This window comes from Rhipicephalus sanguineus, chromosome 9 (assembly GCF_013339695.2).
Source record: "Rhipicephalus sanguineus isolate Rsan-2018 chromosome 9, BIME_Rsan_1.4, whole genome shotgun sequence".
NCBI classification, from domain to species: domain Eukaryota; kingdom Metazoa; phylum Arthropoda; class Arachnida; order Ixodida; family Ixodidae; genus Rhipicephalus; species Rhipicephalus sanguineus.
In genome coordinates, this window is record NC_051184.2 from 115,389,794 (window position 1) to 115,410,123 (window position 20,330).

Below are 20,330 nucleotides of genomic sequence, written 5' to 3' on the forward strand. Positions count from 1 at the left end.
CTGGAACCGAAGGAAGGCCAACGGGTCCTCAGGGTTGCCGCCTTCTGCTGCCAATGCTGGTTCGAGTGGCCCACCGCCTCCAGTGGTGCCCTGATGCGACTGCGGTGACAACATGGCTGTGTCACTGGGAACGCTCCTCGGGGTGTCCTCAGACTCTTCCGCTGCACCCTGGCTCTCTTCTGCCGGGTCCTGCTGTGACGGAGGGATGCCCTGCATGCAGTTGTCACGCACGTTACTTCAAGGAGCAGCGTGCCAAGCGGGAATATCTTACTTCAAAGCATTGTAGATACAGCCAACTGCCGATTTTTCGGACGTCCGAATTTCCGGACATGCTCGAAAATTCGGACGCTTTCGCGGCACCGTCACCAGCCCCATAGACTTCGATGTATCAGAACGTCCGAAATTTCGGACACTGAAGCTATTCTGCGTCCGATTTTTCGGACTTTCTACCCAAATTGCAGGTCCGAAAGGCATTATTTGAAGCCCCCACCTCTGCCGTGCCTATTATCTCGTAGGTTCGAACCAGCGCTTTCGCAAGTCGATCTGTTTGAGACAGTAGCAGAGTCCGAAAGTCAGCTTTGCCGCAATGTCAAAGCGTTATGGGGTGAAGCAGACCAGAAATTCAAAGGGGCCCCTATCGCGGCGCCGTGCGGCGATGTTACGAATATGCAGCGGAAATATACGGAGGCGTGATGGCGGCAGCTGGCAAATGCGCCAGTACGGCTTAATCGCTGACAGCCCTTACGATAAGCATCTTCAGTTAACCGCTCGGTAGTGCACGTGGCCTAGCGCAGTTGCATGCATACTGCACGCATTTAATAGGCGAGAACCCAAATGCGCTGTGGCGAGAACCCATTCCTGCTGCGTCTTTGTGCGAGACTGCTAAGTGTGCCGCATAGACGCGTTGCCTTCACGGACGAAACCAGCTTGCGATTGCCGCGCCCGTGTGCGGTCAGGAACTAAGTGCACATCACAAACCCCTTTCATGATAAATGCGTACATACGATACAGCAACAGTAATGTGACGGCGTCAGCTTAGTTGGCGATGTGCTGCACACAACTAGAAACGATCGGCTGGACACGGCAGCAAATGCTGCGTATTGGCAACGATTCGGTGATGTGTGTGCGCATCGTTTACATGCGCACACGCATTGGAGAAAGCCGGACGAGTCGTCCACTCTTCCGCCACAGTCTTTTTGTTCCGCATCATCGTTTACAAACACTTCATGCTAGCTAGCCATAATCTATTCCGCACTTTGCTGTTATCAGCGGCGCTCATCACGAGAAGCAAAAGTGGGGGTTGGCACATACGTAGTTAAATGGGGTTCGCGGCAGGTACCGAATGTATTTGCGAGAGCCTGGGCGCGCACCAAAATGCCTGATAATTGTACTGGGAAGCATTAAAGCTATTTCGGACGTGGCTGGGGCGATCTGACCGCTTCAGCTAAATAAAATTGCATGAATTCGATTTTTCAGACTGCCCGATTTTTCGGACGATTTCGCGGTCCCTAGGCTGTCCGAAAAATCGGCAGTTGACTGTAGTTTTATTGTGCTGAAAACAAAAACAAAAAAATAAAAATTATACTAGGGTATGTTCAGTCTTGATCACTCTTCCCAACATGCCCAAATGTCCACAAAGAGATTGACAAGCATAATTCCAAATACTGTATTTACTCGAATCTGACGCGCACCTTTTTTCCGGAAAAACGAGTCCAAAAATCACATGCGCGTTAGAATCGAGTACAAAAAAAAAAAAAGAAAGAAAGAAAGAAACTCGGTTATCGTATTGCCATCGACATTTCAAAATGGCCGCCTCCTACGCGCCTTGGCCATTTCTGCCATTTTTTCAGTTCGTACGTGTGCTGAGGAGATTGTCATCCTGTTCTGCGTTCGCATCGACGGTATGGAAGTGCCGACTCCAATACTCGACGAGTGTACCACGATGCCGCATTTAAAAGAATACTTATTACATGTGCAGAGAGACGGACGGAAATCGGGCCGCATCGCGGTCGTTCGGATATAAGTTCGGAGTTCCCGAAAACATGCGTGCGAGACTGGCGCAAACAGAAGCAGATTTTTTACAGCAAAGCTTCACGAAAAGGTTTCAGTGGACCAAAGCAGGGCCGGTTTCCCGAAATCGAAGAGTGTTGACAGCGACAAGGAGTTGTCCGACAGCGACGAGGACTGATCCTACACGACTCGTATCGCCGCCGTAGTGGTGACAGTTTTAGCGGCAAGGCCTGCTTTTTGACTTTGTGTTTTACTTTTTGAAACTTCAGTTCTTTAAGGGGGGACGTGGCAATGAAAACTATCTTTGTTATTTATGAAGATAAAGTGATGAAATTTGGCATGCAGATGTGATATATTGTGCTGATATCATAGCTGAAATCGATTTTGAGCTATCTTCTGTAGTTCTTGAGTTACAACACTTGATACACTCTCATTGTCATCCCAAAAATAATTAATAAATTAGACATAAGTTCATCAAGATTTTTGCATAAAGATATTCACAAGGGCCCATTCTGTGCCGTAATGCTATTAGTTTATTTTTTAATGTTCAAATGAGCACACACAAAAATTTTTGAAATTTCTTGTACATATTGTCTTACTAACAACTTTTACAAAAAGCCAATTATAGAACTCTGTATGACGTACAGACAAATATGGACAGCTTTACGGCACTCACCAATGTCTCAGGACTTAAGCACAGAAAACGGAATGGTTATATCTTTATTTGTTGTGAAATGGCACAGGGATGACTGACAGCAACTGTTCAAAAAATGAAAGCTGAGAAAATGGAGCTCGAAGAAAATGGAGCTAAAAGCTAAGAAAATGGAACTCGGAAGAAAGATGGTTTTATTTTTCATTGGAGAAATGCAGCTTTGCGGCTATCTTGAGCTCTATCTGTCCTCTTTATGATGACATCAATATGGTGGCACTGTGCCAAGGGAAAACTTCAGATTTGCATTTTCTAAAGCCCAATTTTCTGATAGTTTTCGATGACAGCACACTAGTAAAATGCTTTTTTTTTCAACTTCTACTGCTTATTTTGGTCTAATATTTCACCATGACTTAAAACATGGTCTCAGGATTGCAGAAAAAAATAAATTGAAGAATTGAACAATTTGACCAAATTTACCATTCTCATTGCCACGTCCCCCCTTAAAACCTAAATACTTGTTCTTCTGAATGTGCGAAGTTTGACTCCTACGGACTTTTTTTGTTCTTTTCTCTCACGAAAAATGGGTGCGCGTTACAATCGATGTATTACTTTTTTTTTTTTGGTCGCGGAAAACGGGTGCGCGTTACAATCGAGGGCGCGGTAGAATCGAGTAAATATGGTAGTACTGGCATGCGCTAAAGCAATGCTGCTGTCCCTCAAAACAAAATATGGTGATAACTAAGTTTGCAGCATCTCAGCTGAAATGAAAACAACCAACGTGTTCACAGAGCCTGCACTTTTATTTGAAATTGAGAAAGGTGCCAAGACCTTGGCTTCTACATCTCCTAAAGCTTTGCATTCACTGCTGCTAGCTTGGCCATATTATTTTTTAGATTGGCCATAATAAAAAAATTTTTTTTTTATCTATAGAATTTTTGTTGCACATAAGCACACGCTTTTTTCTTCTTTTCTTCGGAAGCTAATGATTTAGTGATGTTCTCTTGTACTGAATACCAATAAGGTTCCCAGTTTGATAGTGATCCTGCATTTTGCAACAATCTTACTGCACAAAAACTTTTACTTTCCAGTATTTCTTAAGAATACAGGACTGTACCAAGTTTACAACATGTGGGTTATTGTAAGGCCAATCTGCGCGACAGGCAAAGGACCGCGCACTAGAGCACTGCATGGGCCGATTTTTCCGGCCCGGGCCCGGCTCGGCCTGAAAACCCCATGCTTTGGCACGCCCGAGCCCGAGCCCGGCCCGGTGTTCTTAAATGTGGCCCGTACCCGGCCCAGGCCCGAAAGCTTTGGGCCCAGCCCGGCCCGGCCCGTTTAGGACACGGCCCGCTGGCAACGGGTAAAGCTCTTCGACGGTGCACGTTATTGTGCCCGTCGCCGTGCGCTCTTTTCCCTTGTTTCTGTTTGCTGTTTTCGTGCTATGCTTACATCTGCAATGACGTTCGACAGAATCTAATGAGTATACGTGACTTTAGGAGCTATGTGCGGTAATTCTAGCATATGCCATGTATGATGTCAACGTAGACTGCGTCCGCGCGTGTTGGTGTTGTTTGGGCGTTTGTACTCGCATGTGTTTAACTGAGTATTTAAGGATTAAATAATTAAAGTGATTTTTTCAACCCCCCTTGGTATTTGAGTGACGTTTTTTATTATAATTAAGGTATCTTCAAGAATGGGATGACTAATTGAACTTCCGCTTCTTTTAGGTTTCTTCGCGAAAGTCGCGCCGCTTTTTTGGGGCTTCTTTTGTGACGAGTTTTTAGGTCAGTGGCATCTGGCAACTCTGACATTGTGGCTCAGCAATGGCGCAAATTAGGCAAAAAAGACCCTTTTGGACAGTATGGAGCAGCAATTTCCAGTTGGCGCAGACTGGTGCAATTTGCACAGGTTTCCCACCCCTGCCTATATGGTATGATCATCCTGTACAAAGGGTTGGCAGCCAAAGACCACATTTCTTAAACTTTTGGCTGGTTGCCTGGATTTCTCATTTCTTTCTTGCAATCATGCCCGGATGATCTCACTTGAGTGCCCCAATAGTCTTGTTTGAGTGCCTGGATAACGAAGCTGTCTTTAGGCTCAAAGTGGCTTGAAGGCCGCCCACAATGTTAGCTAGAAGCATGGCAATAGCAGACAATAACAAAGCCAGTGTGCTTTCATCCTGGTTCTTTGACCAGTCGTTTTCAGGGGTTCAAGCAAGTTTGGGAAATAGTCCATTCGGGGTGTCCTAGCAACAATGAATCCTTACGTCAAGTTGATTTAAAGCCAACACAGATTACTTGCATAAAGAAAGCAAACATGTCTTGTGTATAGTGGCCGACATATTGCAGCAGTAAGATGAGAAGCAGATAAGGTGAAGTCACCGTCAGGAGGTACTCGACGGCCCGGTCGGGATTGTTGAAGCTGGCGCGCAAGGCCCTCTCCACCTGTGGCCGCTCATAGCCCATCTCCATGATCTGCTGCACCATGCGCTCGTACTCGTCACCCATGACCAGTGCCGAGGCAGCCATGGCCAGGCCCGTGTCCCCAGTCTCAGTCACTGGCCGTCTGCAACAGAGACATTTTAATATGGCACATTGTTACGAAATAAAAGAGCCTAGTCTCAGAAAACGTCTGCCCATATTAAGTTAACCCTCTATTGCACAATTGATTAAATCATGAAGGAAAAAATTTCTTTTGCTAAGCAATCCTATTTTGCATCAAGAGAAAGCGTTCTGAAAAAAATTACATTTATTGGACACACAGAAATGAAGGTATTGGTATGTGCCAAATGTGGCACATTGTGCAAATCCACAGAAAAGCTTTCCGCATTAAAGGGAGTGACACCTTTTTTCGAAGGGCAGTTTACTCTGCCATACAAATCTCCTGTATGCAGAGACGGCTCCGAGCAAGTGTTAAGCTCAGCAAATGCCGATAAGATATTTTTTTATTTTGATATTAAAAGTCAATTTTTTTCCATGGTGCACCTACAGACATTGACACTAGCTTGATGTCGGGCTACAGTACCAATTCTGGTGACTTCACGCAGCAGTCTGGCTAGTTTTGATGACGTCAGGTTCCAAAACTTCCAAGATGGCTCCTTGTGCGTCACCAAAACATTCAAAATGGCTACCTGTGCGTCACCAACGGAGCCACGGTGCGGAGCGGCTGTGGAAACATCACTATATATTGTGTGAGCACGTGATGAGAAGCTCATACCGTGTTGTGACGTCAGGGTACAGTAGGAACCGAAACTAGCTTTTAAAAGCATACTGTAATTACTTTTTCAGGGTGCACTCCTGCTTAGCACTACCTTTTCTAGACTCTTGAGCCTTTCATATGACGCAAAAAGACCACAACTGAAAAACTGAACTCGCAAGAAATCGGTGCGCATTAGAGTTGAGTAAATGCGGTACATTTTTCTCAGACAGTAGGAGAGGCATCACACGAAGCAGGCTCAACGTAAAATTGCATCATATAGCCGAGGTTTTCAACACAAATTTCAAGGGGGTTTTGCCTGAACCAAACCGATTCGATCGTAAAATACGGGTCATCGCAAGACCCAGGGATGTATAATGGAGGTTCCACTGCACCTGGTCTGGCTTTTGAGCCGCATATGCTTTACAGCAGCGCATCATGCTTTGCCACTGCTAGCTAGATTCTCGGCCTCACTCACGAGGTTGGTGTGGTTGCCGCAGAATGTGCCGGTGACTGCACTGGACTTTTGGAGGCGCCGCTGGGTGTCTCCACCGGCTTTTGGGCTTCTGCAGCCGGCTGCTTCACAGAGGCAGGCGAGGCCGTCCCTGCAGATGCCACCGTCGACGTCGCACCAGGCCCCGGTGTTTTAGCCGTTGCATCGACAGACTGTTTAGGCTGGGTGCACAAGAAAAAGACAACAAGGACTACACATTGAAACCAATTGGCGTCCACGTTTGTAGACATGACTTTACGTGCTGGCCCGCATCAACGCGCGGGTGAATAAAGACGCTCACTGACTAGTGGTGTCACAGCTGTCTGCCGCCGATGTTTCCTAGAACATATCTGTTTTGAAAGCTTAATCATTTTGGCACCGGGGGTGAGCAATCTCCCACAAAATATGTAGTCTGAGCACATGCATGCACACTGGCTCCCTCCAAAATGCAAGTCAAAATTCCTTGTGCAATGCATCATGCTTGTTTCTGGAGAACATGCACAGGACAGCCGTATGAAGACTTAAAAAAAAAACATCTATCGCTAAAAATTTTGCCCATTCTTGTCGTATGCACTGCACCACCATGCATGAAAAAGCCACATGCACATATGTGAGGGCTGGGCTTTCGTCCTCGTGAAATGCATCGCGATGCAGCGCAAGTTGAACTCATGCGCTGTTGTGCCAGTGCAGTCTTTATTATATTGCTAATAGCTTTCTTGGCATCCTGTTGGCTGTTCAGTAGTAAGTGTTTGCTGGTATTTTCTCATGTCTGAAGTTAGTGACACTAAGTTGCAAATTGTGATCACTGTTTACAAAGAAAACATTAATTTCGTAAATACGTGAAACAACACCTGTTACACTATAAAGCAGCAGATTTTGCAATGCATATCGCATAGGTGTACAGCTGTGCCAATGATTTTGTGAAGGGTAACGAATTGCAGTGTGGGTTAAAATTGCTAAAATTAGCTAACTTGAGCAAACCAGCTTTCGTGGGTGCTGCGTAAATTTTTTTTGTTTTACATGCAAAGATTTTCAGTCCAGAGAATGAAGATGACATGGAGGAGATGTTGAGGCCACTTATTTCTTCTAACAGAATTCAGTAGCGACAAAGATGACAAACCGACACATTCAAATTCATGGTTCAAGCCAACCGGGTGATGAAAACTGCAGTGACAAGGAGGAAGATGCTGAGCAGCCTGCCTCCGTACTAACGAGGTCAAGTGACCCCTCACCTTCTCCTGCTGGCCAGACTAAGGTGGTGCTCTTTGGAAGAAGACACCTTTCGCCACAAAGTCTGGCCTACCTGGAACCAGTGACTGCCGATATTCTTGTTGATGTCAAGACACCTTTGCCATATTTTTTTAGACTAACTTAATGCAACAATTTTTTAGAATGCTGCTGGAAAAATGGGCATGTGCCTCACGCCCAGGCACGGAATAAATTTGCAAGCAATCCCACAAAAGATCAAGCAGCTTTCAGGTATTCACTGATCCTGGACTGCATCTGATCGCCGAGGCACTTTGTGCATCACCAAAGAGCATTGAAAGAAAAAAAAAAAAAAAAAACGTACCCCAAAATCAAGCCGCAGATAAGTCTCTGGGTGTGTCACAGATATGTAGCATAGATTAAACTTGGATGACCACTGGCCATCAGTGTCATCTGAATATCACTGCAGTCTTTCAGATAGTACTTCTTGTACTGGCGCACATTGTGATAAGTGCAACTTACAAGCACAAGATTAATTGCTTTTGGAGCCGCTAGTGAACCTTGGAGGATGCTTAAGCTTCACCTCTAAGAGTAGGACGCAAAAGCGTAATCGAATCCCATTAGCATCACCTTCCCCATCGCTTGCTAGGCGTTGCTTCTCGGACACCTCAGGCAAGGAAAAGAATGTCTGAACTGAGAGTAACGTTGGCTGCATTAAAGGGCCAGTAAACAACCCCAATGTCCAAAAATTGTAATGAAAAGAAATATGCGCACTTTTGCTATGTGAACATGCTGCCGCAAGAATTTTGCGAGTACGTGCTATAATAAGGAAGTTACAGGGGTTAGAACATCCGTTTCAGCTGGTTTCAAATTTTCGCGCGGCCTCACCACCCTTCTCCGCCACATGGAGGAAAAGGCGTAGCACGTCGTCGTGACTCCGCCCACTTCGGCAACGTGACACGACGTCAACAACTGACGTCACGGGCGAGCTCGATCAGTCGCAATGCACTTCCGCTTGCTGCGGCTCCTGGTTGTTTATTGTTTATATTGTCGCACGTGCTCCGTAACGTGACGGGCAGTTTTCGGCTCTTCACTATTTTTAAACCTTTGTGACAGTTCACAATGCAGCAGGAATGCGTGCTTGCTTTCCGAGACGTCGAAGGGGCGCGAGAGCAAAGCCTGGAGAACCCCGCTTGCCGCGCGAGCAAGCGCGACCCGTCCGAGCTACCGGAGATTCCCCTCTCCCCACTCGATTTGCAGCCGGCAACTGAACAACGCTTCGTCTCATGTCAAAGGCGAAGTGCGTGCAGGTGCTATGCAGTGCGAGGAATATACGCGTGACAACTGCGTGGCCGAAACTGCATCACCGCAGGGCCAAAAAACAAGGCGCAGTTTCGTAGCGGTGGGTGGGAACAGGAACTGACGTTAACTTGATAATTGTTTGTTGAGACCTGGTTTAGACCAATCGACGAGCTCAGTGCTACGTCAACTCGGCGATCGCCGAGTTGACGTCACTGCGCGTACGAGGAGGATTGGTCAGGCGTAGGAAAGAAGCGCGGGAATTGTTTTTCGAAATGAAGGGTCTGCGCGACGCGCAGCGCTGTAATATTCGGAAAACGTGATCGCCGCGGTCTACTGTACGGATTAGCGAGCTTGTTTGGCGGGTGTAAAAAAAAAGTCGCAGCCTGTTTACGGGCCCTTTAAATTCTCTTAGAATGCATGCCTACTGCAAGTACAGTTGCAAAGTCAGAGATGTGATTGATTGATGACACTTTGGCGTAGCTTCTGGAGCAGTTATTCCATGCAATTCTTTGTTACTATTGGAAAAAACAAACTATTCTGATGATGTTTGTGCTTTCAGTAGTTGTATGCAAAGTAAATGCTTTAGTGCTTGATGGAAAGAATCACTGGGTTTTGGGGGCAATTAACAAAACACACTTAAAATTCGATCCAACAATACCAGATTTTATGAAGTTCCAGATTTAAAGACGAAATTTCGATTACCCAGCAGATAGCAATCAGTGGGCTCAGTCACGGCCGCTTCAAGGAACGACGCACGGAGTGCGGCCTGTTACATCGCGGGGGTTTGTATGTGGTGTTTTGGTGGGGGTCCTAATGGCATTAGTGCTGGCTTCCCCCGGGAAGCCAGCACTAATCAGTGGCGGACGGCATTCTCTGTACGGATTGGAGAGTCTTCGCCGAGGAGATGCATCTCCCCGTCCCGTCGTGGGTGCAACCCGCCGATGTCGCCCGCTAAGGGGGGAGTGAGCGTCGTCTCCGGATCAAAATAAAGTTCTTTGCCTGCCTGCATGACCTTGCTTCTCGCCTGCACGTTTTTTTTTGTTTTTTTTTTTTTGTGCATACACGTGGTAGTGCAGGAGCGTCGAGATTCTTGTCGTGTTACACGTGGCGCTATGCCGCGCAACTGTTGCGTGCCGCTGTGTAATACGAATGCAAGAAAGGACCCGTTAATCCGATACCACGAGTTCCCGTGTGACGCAGAGCACTGTAACGCATGGCTAAGAAACATTTCTCGCCAGAGATCAAAAGGAAAAGCAAGCCTTTGGGAGCCAAGCGACAGGTCTTTGGTGTGTTCACTACACTTCACATAATATAATAATATCTGGGGTTTTAACGTCCCAAAACCACGATACGATTATGAGATAGGCCGTTGTGGCGGGCTCCGGAAATTTCGACCACCTGGGGTTCTTTAACGTGCACCTAAATCTAGGCACACGGGCCTGAAACATTTTCGCCTCCACGTTTCCATGAATAGAGAATGTATACTTTTGAGGGAAAAACACGCATTTCTTTTCAAATGTAAAAAAATAATTCATTATACTGTGATGCCAAATCTGGAACACAATTGAAGAGCAATGCATACCCTGGTGGTTGAATATGTCCAGGTTTCCCTTCCACCTCACGGTCACACAAGCATTTTGCATTACATTCTACATACAAAAGAATGAAGCAAATTTTAATTGGAAATAACTTCATATCACTTTGTTCTGCGCTCTGCAAACAAGCGCTGTGAATCTCAAAAACGTAATACATCCGAAGCAGATCCAAAGCCTGTACTTCCCATCATTCCCATGGTGGCTCAAGCGCCACTGAAGGAGCCAGCATAGACACTAGCGCCAGATTCCTTTATGAAGTATGAAGCTCTATGGGTGGCCTCAAGATGAAGCTACAGATATTTCATGCGCCGGCAGTGCGATTGCCGATGATAGACGCCGCCAAACCTGAATACCTGGTGCAGTAAATGCAATTTAGCACCCTTCGGCACAGTTGACGTAGGAGTGGAATCACTGTCTATTTTAATGTATTTTTCAGATTTCAAAAATTTAATCTTCAAAAAATGCGCTCTTACCGCAGTATGCACAAACCAACCTCACCCTTATCCTAAGTGCTCGTTACCTTACCAGCTCCTTACTGCGTTTCAAGCACAGACCTTGCCTTCGGTGGCCCTCTTTAGCCCAACTAAAGTTCAAGAAAAGGGAGCCTCCGTAAGGTAGCTTCCAAGGTACCTTACCCAACCCAACATGGTGATTGCGTGCTTGTGTTCAAAGCACGACATCTGCAACATTAAAAACAAAGCCTCGAAGCAATGTGCGAGCAATCGCACATGTAGTATTTCATCGAGGTGACACATCACGGCATGGCGATGGAGCCGACATGGCTGTGTCACTATCTCAACACACATCGAGGAGCCTATCGGCAATATGTCGCTGTTTTCGCTGCTCTTAAGTACACTCTAAAAAAAGAACGAGTGAAAAGGGTGTCTTCTCGCCCCGCAAAAATAGTCGTCATCTGGCGTGCCTTTCTGTGCATTATCGACGCGTGCCTGGCACTTCCTGGTCCCGAATGTCATGCGCGTTATTGACATGACACAACATTCTTGATAGGAAAGTGGCGAGCACCGGGTTTTCAAGAAAGGAAACGAAAGCAGGCCAGATGACGATTACTATTGTGGGACAAAATGATGCCCTTCTTACACAGTCTTAGAGTGTAGCAAGTAGTGAAAACAGAGCAGAGAGAACAGGCGCTCACCTGTAGGAAACACTTCTTTCGTGTAGTCAGCCTTCCCTTTTTGTTTGAAGTTATCCCAACAAGTCCACAGCTAGACCTTGGTGCATAAATGTAATGGCAAAAGTGCTAACAACAGCTGAAGTCAACACATTTAAGGCAAGCATAAAACCATACCCATTTATTAGAGGAAAACTGAATTGGAACACATTCAAAAAGACGTAATATTCACCTCACGAGCACACACGTCACTAACACACATGCACTTTGGTTCACTTGTTTCGCACACACTTTCTGTTCCTCTACCGCAATCGCACATGCAGTGCTCGCTCTTTGACGGCCGGCAGAACATGGCCACAAAACAGTAGCCACATGAGGACATTCCGGGAATTCAGCCTCTTTCTCTCGATGACACTCATTGCATGAAGGAAAAAAGGCACGCCGCGTACGGCACATTGACCCCCAAGCTCAACCTGGAGAACGCTCAAATGCCCTTTATGCTCTCTTACAAAAGCAAACACACATTGAACATACCCAAATGGAATGACGTTAGGCTGACATGAAATTTAGCAAGCATGTTATTGTGATGGCTAAGCCACATGGTGGCCAGCCAAAAAAGAATGTTGAGTCAAGAACGGACAAACTGCCTGTCAAGCATTGGTGGTGATTGTTTGTAGGGGTGCCGGTGCACAGTTTCATTAAGCTTTTGTAGTAGGAATAAATTATACGGACACACACGGATAACTCCAGCATAAAAGTGTGCGGAGCCTCGATCCCATGACAGTCACTTACTCGGATAAGGGCGCCTTTCGTAAGGTACCCGTAAGGTGGATTTCTGAGAGGTCCCTTTACCTGTTCTTGACTTATCCCTACGAAAAGCCGCCTTTACACGTAAGGAAAGGAGTGTTTGTAAATATGATGATTAGACCATCACTTTTTTTTTTTTACTGTGACTGCACTTGTTTACCCGCATAGCCTTAAAGGAGCCATGAACCATTTTTCCAAGTGATCAAGGAATGACCTCAGTATCAGAGTCTATTGCCTCATGAATCGAATGCTGCAAAAATTTCTCAAGTCCGTCAAAAACAGAGGAGTTACGGGTGTTTGTCTGCGCTTTAAGCGCTTTCCCTCTTCTCTCATCCAGATGAGCGGCCTGGAAGCCACACAGGGAGAGATGGCCCGAGCAAAAAAAAGTAAAGTCAGCAGCATGCATCATGATCTTGAGTGTGCGTGATAAAACGAGATCACTCTTTCCCGTTATTTCTTTTTTCGCAAGTGTGGCTCACTGTGTAATGTTAGCTGACTATGGAGCACTGTGCCAGCACATGGCGGCACCCCATGGCAAGAAGCACATCTGATCCAAACGCCGCACCTAATTTATGTCTGCTATTGGCCAGTAGCATGCTACCCACTGTTCAATGTCAAACAGCGGGCCCGCAAAGCAAGTGAGGATGGGCCTCTGTATGAAAAAAAAGGGTGTGGGATGCCGTGTCGATGGAAGGACGCATTCCAATATAAAACGTAACAAGTGTTTATGAACGGAGTAGCAGCAGCGGGGCGAGCATACCGACGCTGCGCTCAGTCGGGTAGCGAAGGAATGATTACTTCCGAGCTTGGCAGCTTGGTTTTAAAGCCACCGTCGGTGACGTAAGCCTCCGGTGACGCTGCGGTGGCGGTGTCCCTTATTGGAGGCGTGGTGTAGCATGAAGCCGTGTCACGCCGGGCTAGATAGTGACGAGGCGGAGGCTGCGCCGGTTTGTGCGCAGTGTGTTGCCACATCACACCCCCCCCCCCCCCCCCCCCCCCGCGGAGTACAGAGCCCTCAGGGTCTGTAGAAACCTGGGAGGAGTACCAGACGTCCAGAGCGTGTCGTGACCGGAGCGGGCTGCGACGTCGGTGGCTGTGGATGTATGCCTGTGGATGGAGTGGCGCTGTCCGGTTCGTTCGCAGCGATGTATGCGGGCTTGAGCCGGTCAATCGAGACGCGGACGTCGTTCCTGTTCAGGCGCAGAGTGAAATTTTTGTTGTCGCGATGGACGACCGGGTAGGGTCCGGTGTAGGGTGGCTGGAAAGGCCTGCGGACGGTGTGGTCGCGGAGGAAAGTGTGCGTGCACGATGCTAGCTCCTTGAAGATGAAAGGTGTAGGCTTGCAGTGGTGGGCTGCAGGTGACGGGCGTAAGGCGGCGATGGTGTGTCGGAGCCGGGCGACGAAGTCGGTGGGATCTGACGTCGTAGTGCTGGATGGCTGTGCAGCGAGAAATTCACCTGGGAGACTGAGTGGTTCCCCATAGACGAGCTCTGCTGGTGTAGCGTGGATGTCTGGCTTGAAGGTGGCGCGAAGACCGAGGATGACGGCTGGATTGGCCTCGAGCCAGGTTGAGTCCGGGTGGCACGTAATGGCTGCTTTGAATTGTCGGTGAAACGATCGATCATTCCGTTGGCGCAGGGGTGGTAACTGGTGGTCCTCAAGCGTTCAAAACCGACGGTCAGCCCGTGGAGCCTGAAAAGGTGCGACTCGAACTGTCGTCCTTGGTCGGTGGTTACGCGGCGGGGGGCGCCGAAACGAGCAATCCAGCCGGTGAAGAAGGCCGAGGCGACGTCTTCCGCGGTGATTCCCTCGAGGGGCCATGCCTCGGGCCATCGAGTGTACCTATCGATAGCGGTGAGGCAGTAGCGGTAGGGGCCAGCCGGGGGAAAGGGTCCTATGATGTAAAGGTGGACGTGCTCAAACCAACCAGAGGGCTGAGGGAATGTTCCGACTGGTGACGTGACGTGCCTGGTGACTTTAGCGCGTTGGCACTGAATGCAGGAGCGCGCCCAGGTGCGACAATCCCGCTGCATGGAGGGCCAGACGTAGCGGTCAGCCACGAGGCGTGTAGAGGCGCGTATGCCGGGATGGCTGAGGTTGTGGAGCTGGTTGAAAAGACCACGACGATGGGACAGGGGCACATAGGCACATGCTCATGCTTCGTCCTGTCGACATGTCGCAACAGATTGTGGTTGTCGACCCTGGCATGGGGACTTGTTGCAGCTGTAGTGAGGACCTGCCCTTGAGAAGTTCCTGCAGTTCGGAGTCTGTAGTCTGAGCCTCGGCGAGGACGTCCGCTGTTATCTGCACCGAGCTGATGGCTGCTACACGTGAAAGCGCGTCAGCGACCACGTTGTCTTTCCCGCTGACATGTTGGATGTCGGTGGTGAACTGTGCAATGAACGAGAGTTGGTTCTGCTGTACAGGCGGGAGTTCGTTGCAACATTGAGAGAAGGCGTAGGTAAGGGGCTTGTGGTCTGTATAGATGGTGCAGTTCTGTGCTTCGAGAATATGGCAAAAGTGTTGCACTGCTTTGTATATCGCCAGAAGTTCTCTGTAGTAGGCTGGTAAATTTGTCGGGGCGGTAGTCGTGGTTTCGTCAGTGGAACTGGCAGTTGAAGGGGTCGTTTTCTGAGCTGCGAGTTTCTTGGAGAAGAACGCCAAGGGATGCCAGGTGTTGTCCACGCGTTGCATAAGGGCGGCGCCGATGGCGAAGCTAGATGCGTCCGTGAAGAGTCCCAAGGGAGCGTCTGGCACGGGATGGTGGGAGCATGGCGGTGCAGAGGGCGGCTTTGCATTCTTCGAAAGCTTTCGTTAACGTCGGTGTCCACGTAACAGGTTGATTTCCTCGTAGCCCAGCCAAAGCGTCATGGAGGGGAGCCTGGTAGTCGGCTGCGTGTGGCAAGAAACGCCCGTAGAAGTTCAGCATGCCAAGGAAACGGCGAAGGTCTTTAGCGGTGGTGGGTTGAGAGTAACTTTGCAGGTCCGAGATGCGTTCGGGCAAGGGCCAAGTTCCCTCAGATGAAACTTCGTGGCCGAGGAAGTGGGCGACGGAAGCGCCTAGCGTACTCTTTTGAGTATTGACGAGTAGACCGTGGTCATCGAGGCGTTGGAACAGCATACGAAGGTGGCTGTGGTGCTCTTCGGCGTCGCGGGAGAATACCAGTATGTCGTCAAGGTAAACGAAGCAGAAGTTGAGGCCGCGGACGACTTCGTCGATGAAGCGCTGAAAGGTTTGTCCAGCGTTCCTCAGCCCGAAGCTCATGAAGGGAAACTCGAACAAGCCAAAGGGAGTGATGATTGTGGTTTTCGGGACGTCATCCGGATTGACGGGTATCTGTGTGTAGGCCTTCACCAAGTCTAGTACGGAGAACACGTGGCAGCCATGAATGCGATGGGCGAAGTCCTGTATGTGGTGGACGGGGTACCTGTTCGGGATGGTGCGTGCGTTGAGGGCACGGTAGTCCCCACAGGGCCGCCAGCCTTCGGTCTTCTTTAGAACAAGGTGAAGTGGCGAGGCCCATGGACCATCAGACCGGCGGGCGATTCCTTCGCAGAGCACGGCCTCGAACTCTGCTTTGGCTATGCGCATGCGGTCCGGGGCGAGGCGACGAGCGCGGCAGAAAACCGGGGGACCTGAAGTGGTCCGGATGTAGTGCACGGTGGTGTGCTGCACTTTGCGTGGCAGTCCGCTGGGGCACGTTAATCCGGGAAATTCTGCGAGGATGGCGTGGTATGGCGAATGGTTGTCAACACCGAGTACCTTGATGCTTGGCTGTTGGGCGGTCGTTCGCTGGCCTGGTATGGAATGTTCCGTTGTCGCGTCGATGAGGAGGTCGTTGCGGCAGTCCGGAAGGAGGTTGTAGAGGGCCAGAAAGTCTGAGCCGATGATTGGCCCGGCGAAGTCGGCGATGACAAAGTTCCAGTGAAGGTCACGGCGTAAGTTTCTGAGCTGGATGTGCAGGCGGAGCGAGCCGTACGTCTTGATGGTGGAGCGGTTTGCCGCACTGAGCTCGAAAGACGTAGGCGGACGAGGACCTTGAAGATGGGATCGCGGGTAGCAGCAAATGTCGGAACCGCTGTCGACAAGGAAACGCTGCTTCGTGATTTGGTCAGTGACGAAGATGTGACGGCCTCTGGGTTGGCAGCTCGCGGCCGTCTCTACAAGCTGCCATTGGCGTTTTCCGCATGCCCAGCGGAACAGGGGGCTCGACATTGCCGGGCTCTGTCCCCGAAGCGTCGGTGGTAGTAACACGGGCGGCCGTTGTTGTCGGATTGCCGCGAGGAAGTGGTGTTACAGTCGCGGCTTTGTGAGTGGCGGTGCTGGTGCATTGGAAGACCTTCACCCAGGCGTTGTTCAATGAAGGTGAGCTGCCGGTCTATGTCGTTTATACGGCGTGCAAGCTCGGTGGTGTTCAGCGGTGTGGCGACAGCCTGGATGGTGGGCAACAACTGCGGCAAGGAGACCTCGATGACGCAATCAGCAACCTCGGCAAGTTGGTCTAGAGGTAGCGTCAGCTGAGCCCGCAGAATTGCCTGAACGTGCAGTGGAAGTCGTTGGAGCCAGAGTGATCGCAGGAAAGATTCCTGGACTTCCATGTTACGCGCGTGAGCACGCATGTGGCGGAGTAACTGCGAAGGTTTGTGCTCTGCAAGTTCTGCGGACTGAAGTTGTCACACTTTCTGGTCTTCCGAGAGTGACAGCCGGCGGACGAGTTTGGTCTTGAGGTATTCGTACAGGTTGGCCGTTGGTGGGTTGGCAAGGATATCCCGGACCTCGTTGGCGTAGCGGGCGTCCAGGTGGGCGACGACGTAGTCGTAGCGGGTCCGGTCTTGTGTGATGCGTGCCAGGGAGAACTGGGCCTCGACTTGGGCGAACCATACCTCGGGCGAGTCTGCCCAAAATGGCGGAAGCTTGACAGAGACACGCCAAACGTCCAGGTTGGAAGCGGCCGCAGTGGTAGCAGCATCTGCGTTGACAGCGACCGTTAGAACGGAGCTTTGGGGGGCGTAGTCCACAAGAGGCTGTGCGGAATCGCCGGGCGAATGCGGTCCGTTTTGCATGCGCTGCTGCTGTTCCTGAAGTTGCTGTTGAATTTGTTCCACTTGCTGCCGAAGAGCGGCAAGGGCTTCCATGTCGGCCATAGCGGTGCGGTTTGTTCGGTTTCCGGGTCACCAGATGTGGGATGCCGTGTCGATGGAAGGACGCATCCCAACATAAAACGTAACAACTGTTTATTAACGGAGTAGCAGCAGCGGGGCGAGCGTACCGACGCTGCGCTCAGTCGGGTAGCGAAGGAATGATTACTTCCGAGCTTGGCAGCTTGGTTTTAAAGCCACCGTCGGTGACGTAAGCCTCCGGTGACGCTGTCCCTTATCGGAGGCGTGGTGTAGCATGAAGCCGTGTCACGCCGGGCTAGATAGTGACGAGGCGGAGGCTGCGCCGGTTTGTGCGCAGTGTGTTGCCACAAGGGCATAACTTCTGTAAGCACGAAAGACACCAAAGACCACGAAGAACACAGGACAAGCGCTTGTCCTGTGTTCTTCGTGGTCTTACGTGTATTTCGCACTTATAGAAGCTATGGATCAGTACCAACTAGCCCGATCTCAGTGCCTTCTGAAAAAAGGGTGCCCGTGAAAACAGCAGATTTGTGTTCCGCTTGTAAGCTCTCCTTCCCGTGCAAGATTTAATAACTATTTTTGGAGTCTTAAGTCCCAAAGCCATGATATGATTATGAGGGATGCCATAGTGGAGGGCTCCGGAAATTTTCAGCATCTGGTGTTCTTCAACATGGACCTAAATTAATTAAAATTAAGTACACGGGCCTCTAGCATCTCGCCTCCATCAATACGTGGCTGCTGCGGCTGAAATTCGATTCCGCGAATCCTGGCTTGGCTGATATGTTCATAGCAGTGTTTCCTATCTGCACGATGTGTTTTCTCACCAAGCCTGAGGAGTGGTCCGTGACCCCTTTAAGTGTCACTCCATGTCTCGAGGTGCACTCCCTCTAAGTACACTCCACTTGCTCGCTTGAAAAGGGCATTAGTAAACCCATGGTTCGCAAAGTTCCAAGTACTGCTAACCAGCAAGGATAAACATTTACTTTTAGAGCACACAAAATATTAAAGAATGGCTTAGCTTTATATAGAGGAGTATTTGACATAAATGGACCTTTTTCCAAACACCACGGCTTTCCCTGGTGGCAAAGTGTGGCGACAGGGTGCAGCAGCCAACATGCGTCCACAGGAATTAACAAGACTCTAATGCAAGCGAGTTGGTTTATGATCTCAAGCCAGTTTTCTCAGAGTGAGACGGACGAGGCCGAAAAGACCGAGACACGTCTGTATCTTATTGCGTCTCGGTCTTTTTGTCCTTGTTCATTTCGCGCTAAAGAAACTGGCTCAAGTTCAAAGGAATGTGAAGGCGACGTGCGAAATTGCATTTTTTTTCCGAACCTCTTGCCTATACATGGTGATCAGTTGGGACATGCTACTGTGCATACTGTTCAACCTTCGGAAAGCATTTCACGAGGACTTTACAAAAGCATGCAACAGAAGCACAGAAAAGGTGGCCAGCGAGTCTTCTATCTTGAAGGCTATGCTTTGCCGCCCTGCAAACGCCAAACAGGCGTAGCTCTCAAACTTAGCACGATGATTGCCCACAAAGGTAAGGGAGCAGCGTATTTCCCTTACTAATGAAACAGTTATAGTGCTATAATGACCGAATATATGCCGATTTGATGTGAATTTTGACTTTTTTTTCTCACGTTCGTGCATTTGTATTGAGGATTGCAATCTGAGAAACGGTTGGGAGAAATCAGGAAGCTTACACATTGGCTGCTGCCTTAAAACAGCATAATAATATTAGTTGAGGTTTTACATCCTAAAACCACAATATAATTATGAGGGACACCGCAGTGGAGGGCTCAGTTTGACAATCTGGTGTTCTTTAACGTGCACGTAACTCTAAGTACACGGGCCTCTAGCATTTTGCCTCCATCGAAACGCAGCCACAGCAGCCGGGATTCAAACCCGCAACCTTCGGGTCAGCTGTTGAGCACCGTGACTAGACCGCCATGGCGGGTGACCTAAAACAGCAAGAAAATGTTTCCCGATGCTGTCACGACAGCCACTCAATGGCTGTTGTGCACACAACAGCGACGCCAGCGTGCTTTCATCAGGGCTCTTGGACCGGCCATCGCTAGGGGGTCACATGACTTTAGGAAAAGGTCCATTCACTCAGAAAAGCCACAACCATGACGAGGCCTCACCTTGGTCACCATGATGACCACAAACTTCTTTTCGTCAATGTCATATTCGCTCATTTTGGAGTCATCGCTTAGGATTTTACCTGTGAAAGAACAGGAAAAAAATGCATCATGAATACGTTGCCGGTGCTGGTTGGCCATTTTTCAATGGCTCTTTATGTCATGCACGAAGTCCTTTTTTTCTTTAATAAAAGGTTTCTAGTGCGTCTGGTATTAAAGGGGTGCTTCATGAAGTTCGGCAGTTGCAAACAGAAAAGCAAAATGTGTACAGATCATGGAGTGATATTGCATCTGTAAGGCATTTCATCAACGTGCAATGGACATTACCTACTTTTCAAATCAGCTCACACCTCATGCAGGGTTGCCAGGTTTGGCTACTTTGCACCAATTTGTCAACTTTTTTTGGGCCAGTGGCGGCAGAAAAAAGGTCTTGGCTACTTGGCTCCTTTTTGGCTACTTTCTTGTTCCCTCAATTTGAGCCCAGTTGTCAACATCTGGCGGCATCGCAGCTGCTGGCGTTTGTGTATGTGGTGCCAAAACATGGCAGCCAAAGTGTGCTTCCAGCTCCTAAAATCTTATTTAGCAATTTGATTACGCACATAATGAACTTTAGTTAAAAGGGTGGCTCAGTGGCCTAAGCAGGGTAAGGGCCAATAGTGGCGATCATAAAAT

General features: G+C 49.0%; 1 protein-coding gene across 1 annotated transcript in view; it reads right to left on the bottom strand.

Annotated features, from left to right (window-relative positions):
* LOC119405817 (UV excision repair protein RAD23 homolog A-like) overlaps positions 1 to 20,330 on the bottom strand; it is a gene marked incomplete at its 3' end in the record, with an annotated part of 38,072 nt that continues 17,742 nt past the window's right edge. The window contains 4 exon segments of the mRNA XM_049419293.1: positions 1 to 210; positions 5,044 to 5,227; positions 6,336 to 6,532; positions 19,662 to 19,741. Of these exon segments, the coding sequence (XP_049275250.1) occupies positions 1 to 210; positions 5,044 to 5,227; positions 6,336 to 6,532; positions 19,662 to 19,741 (671 nt within the window).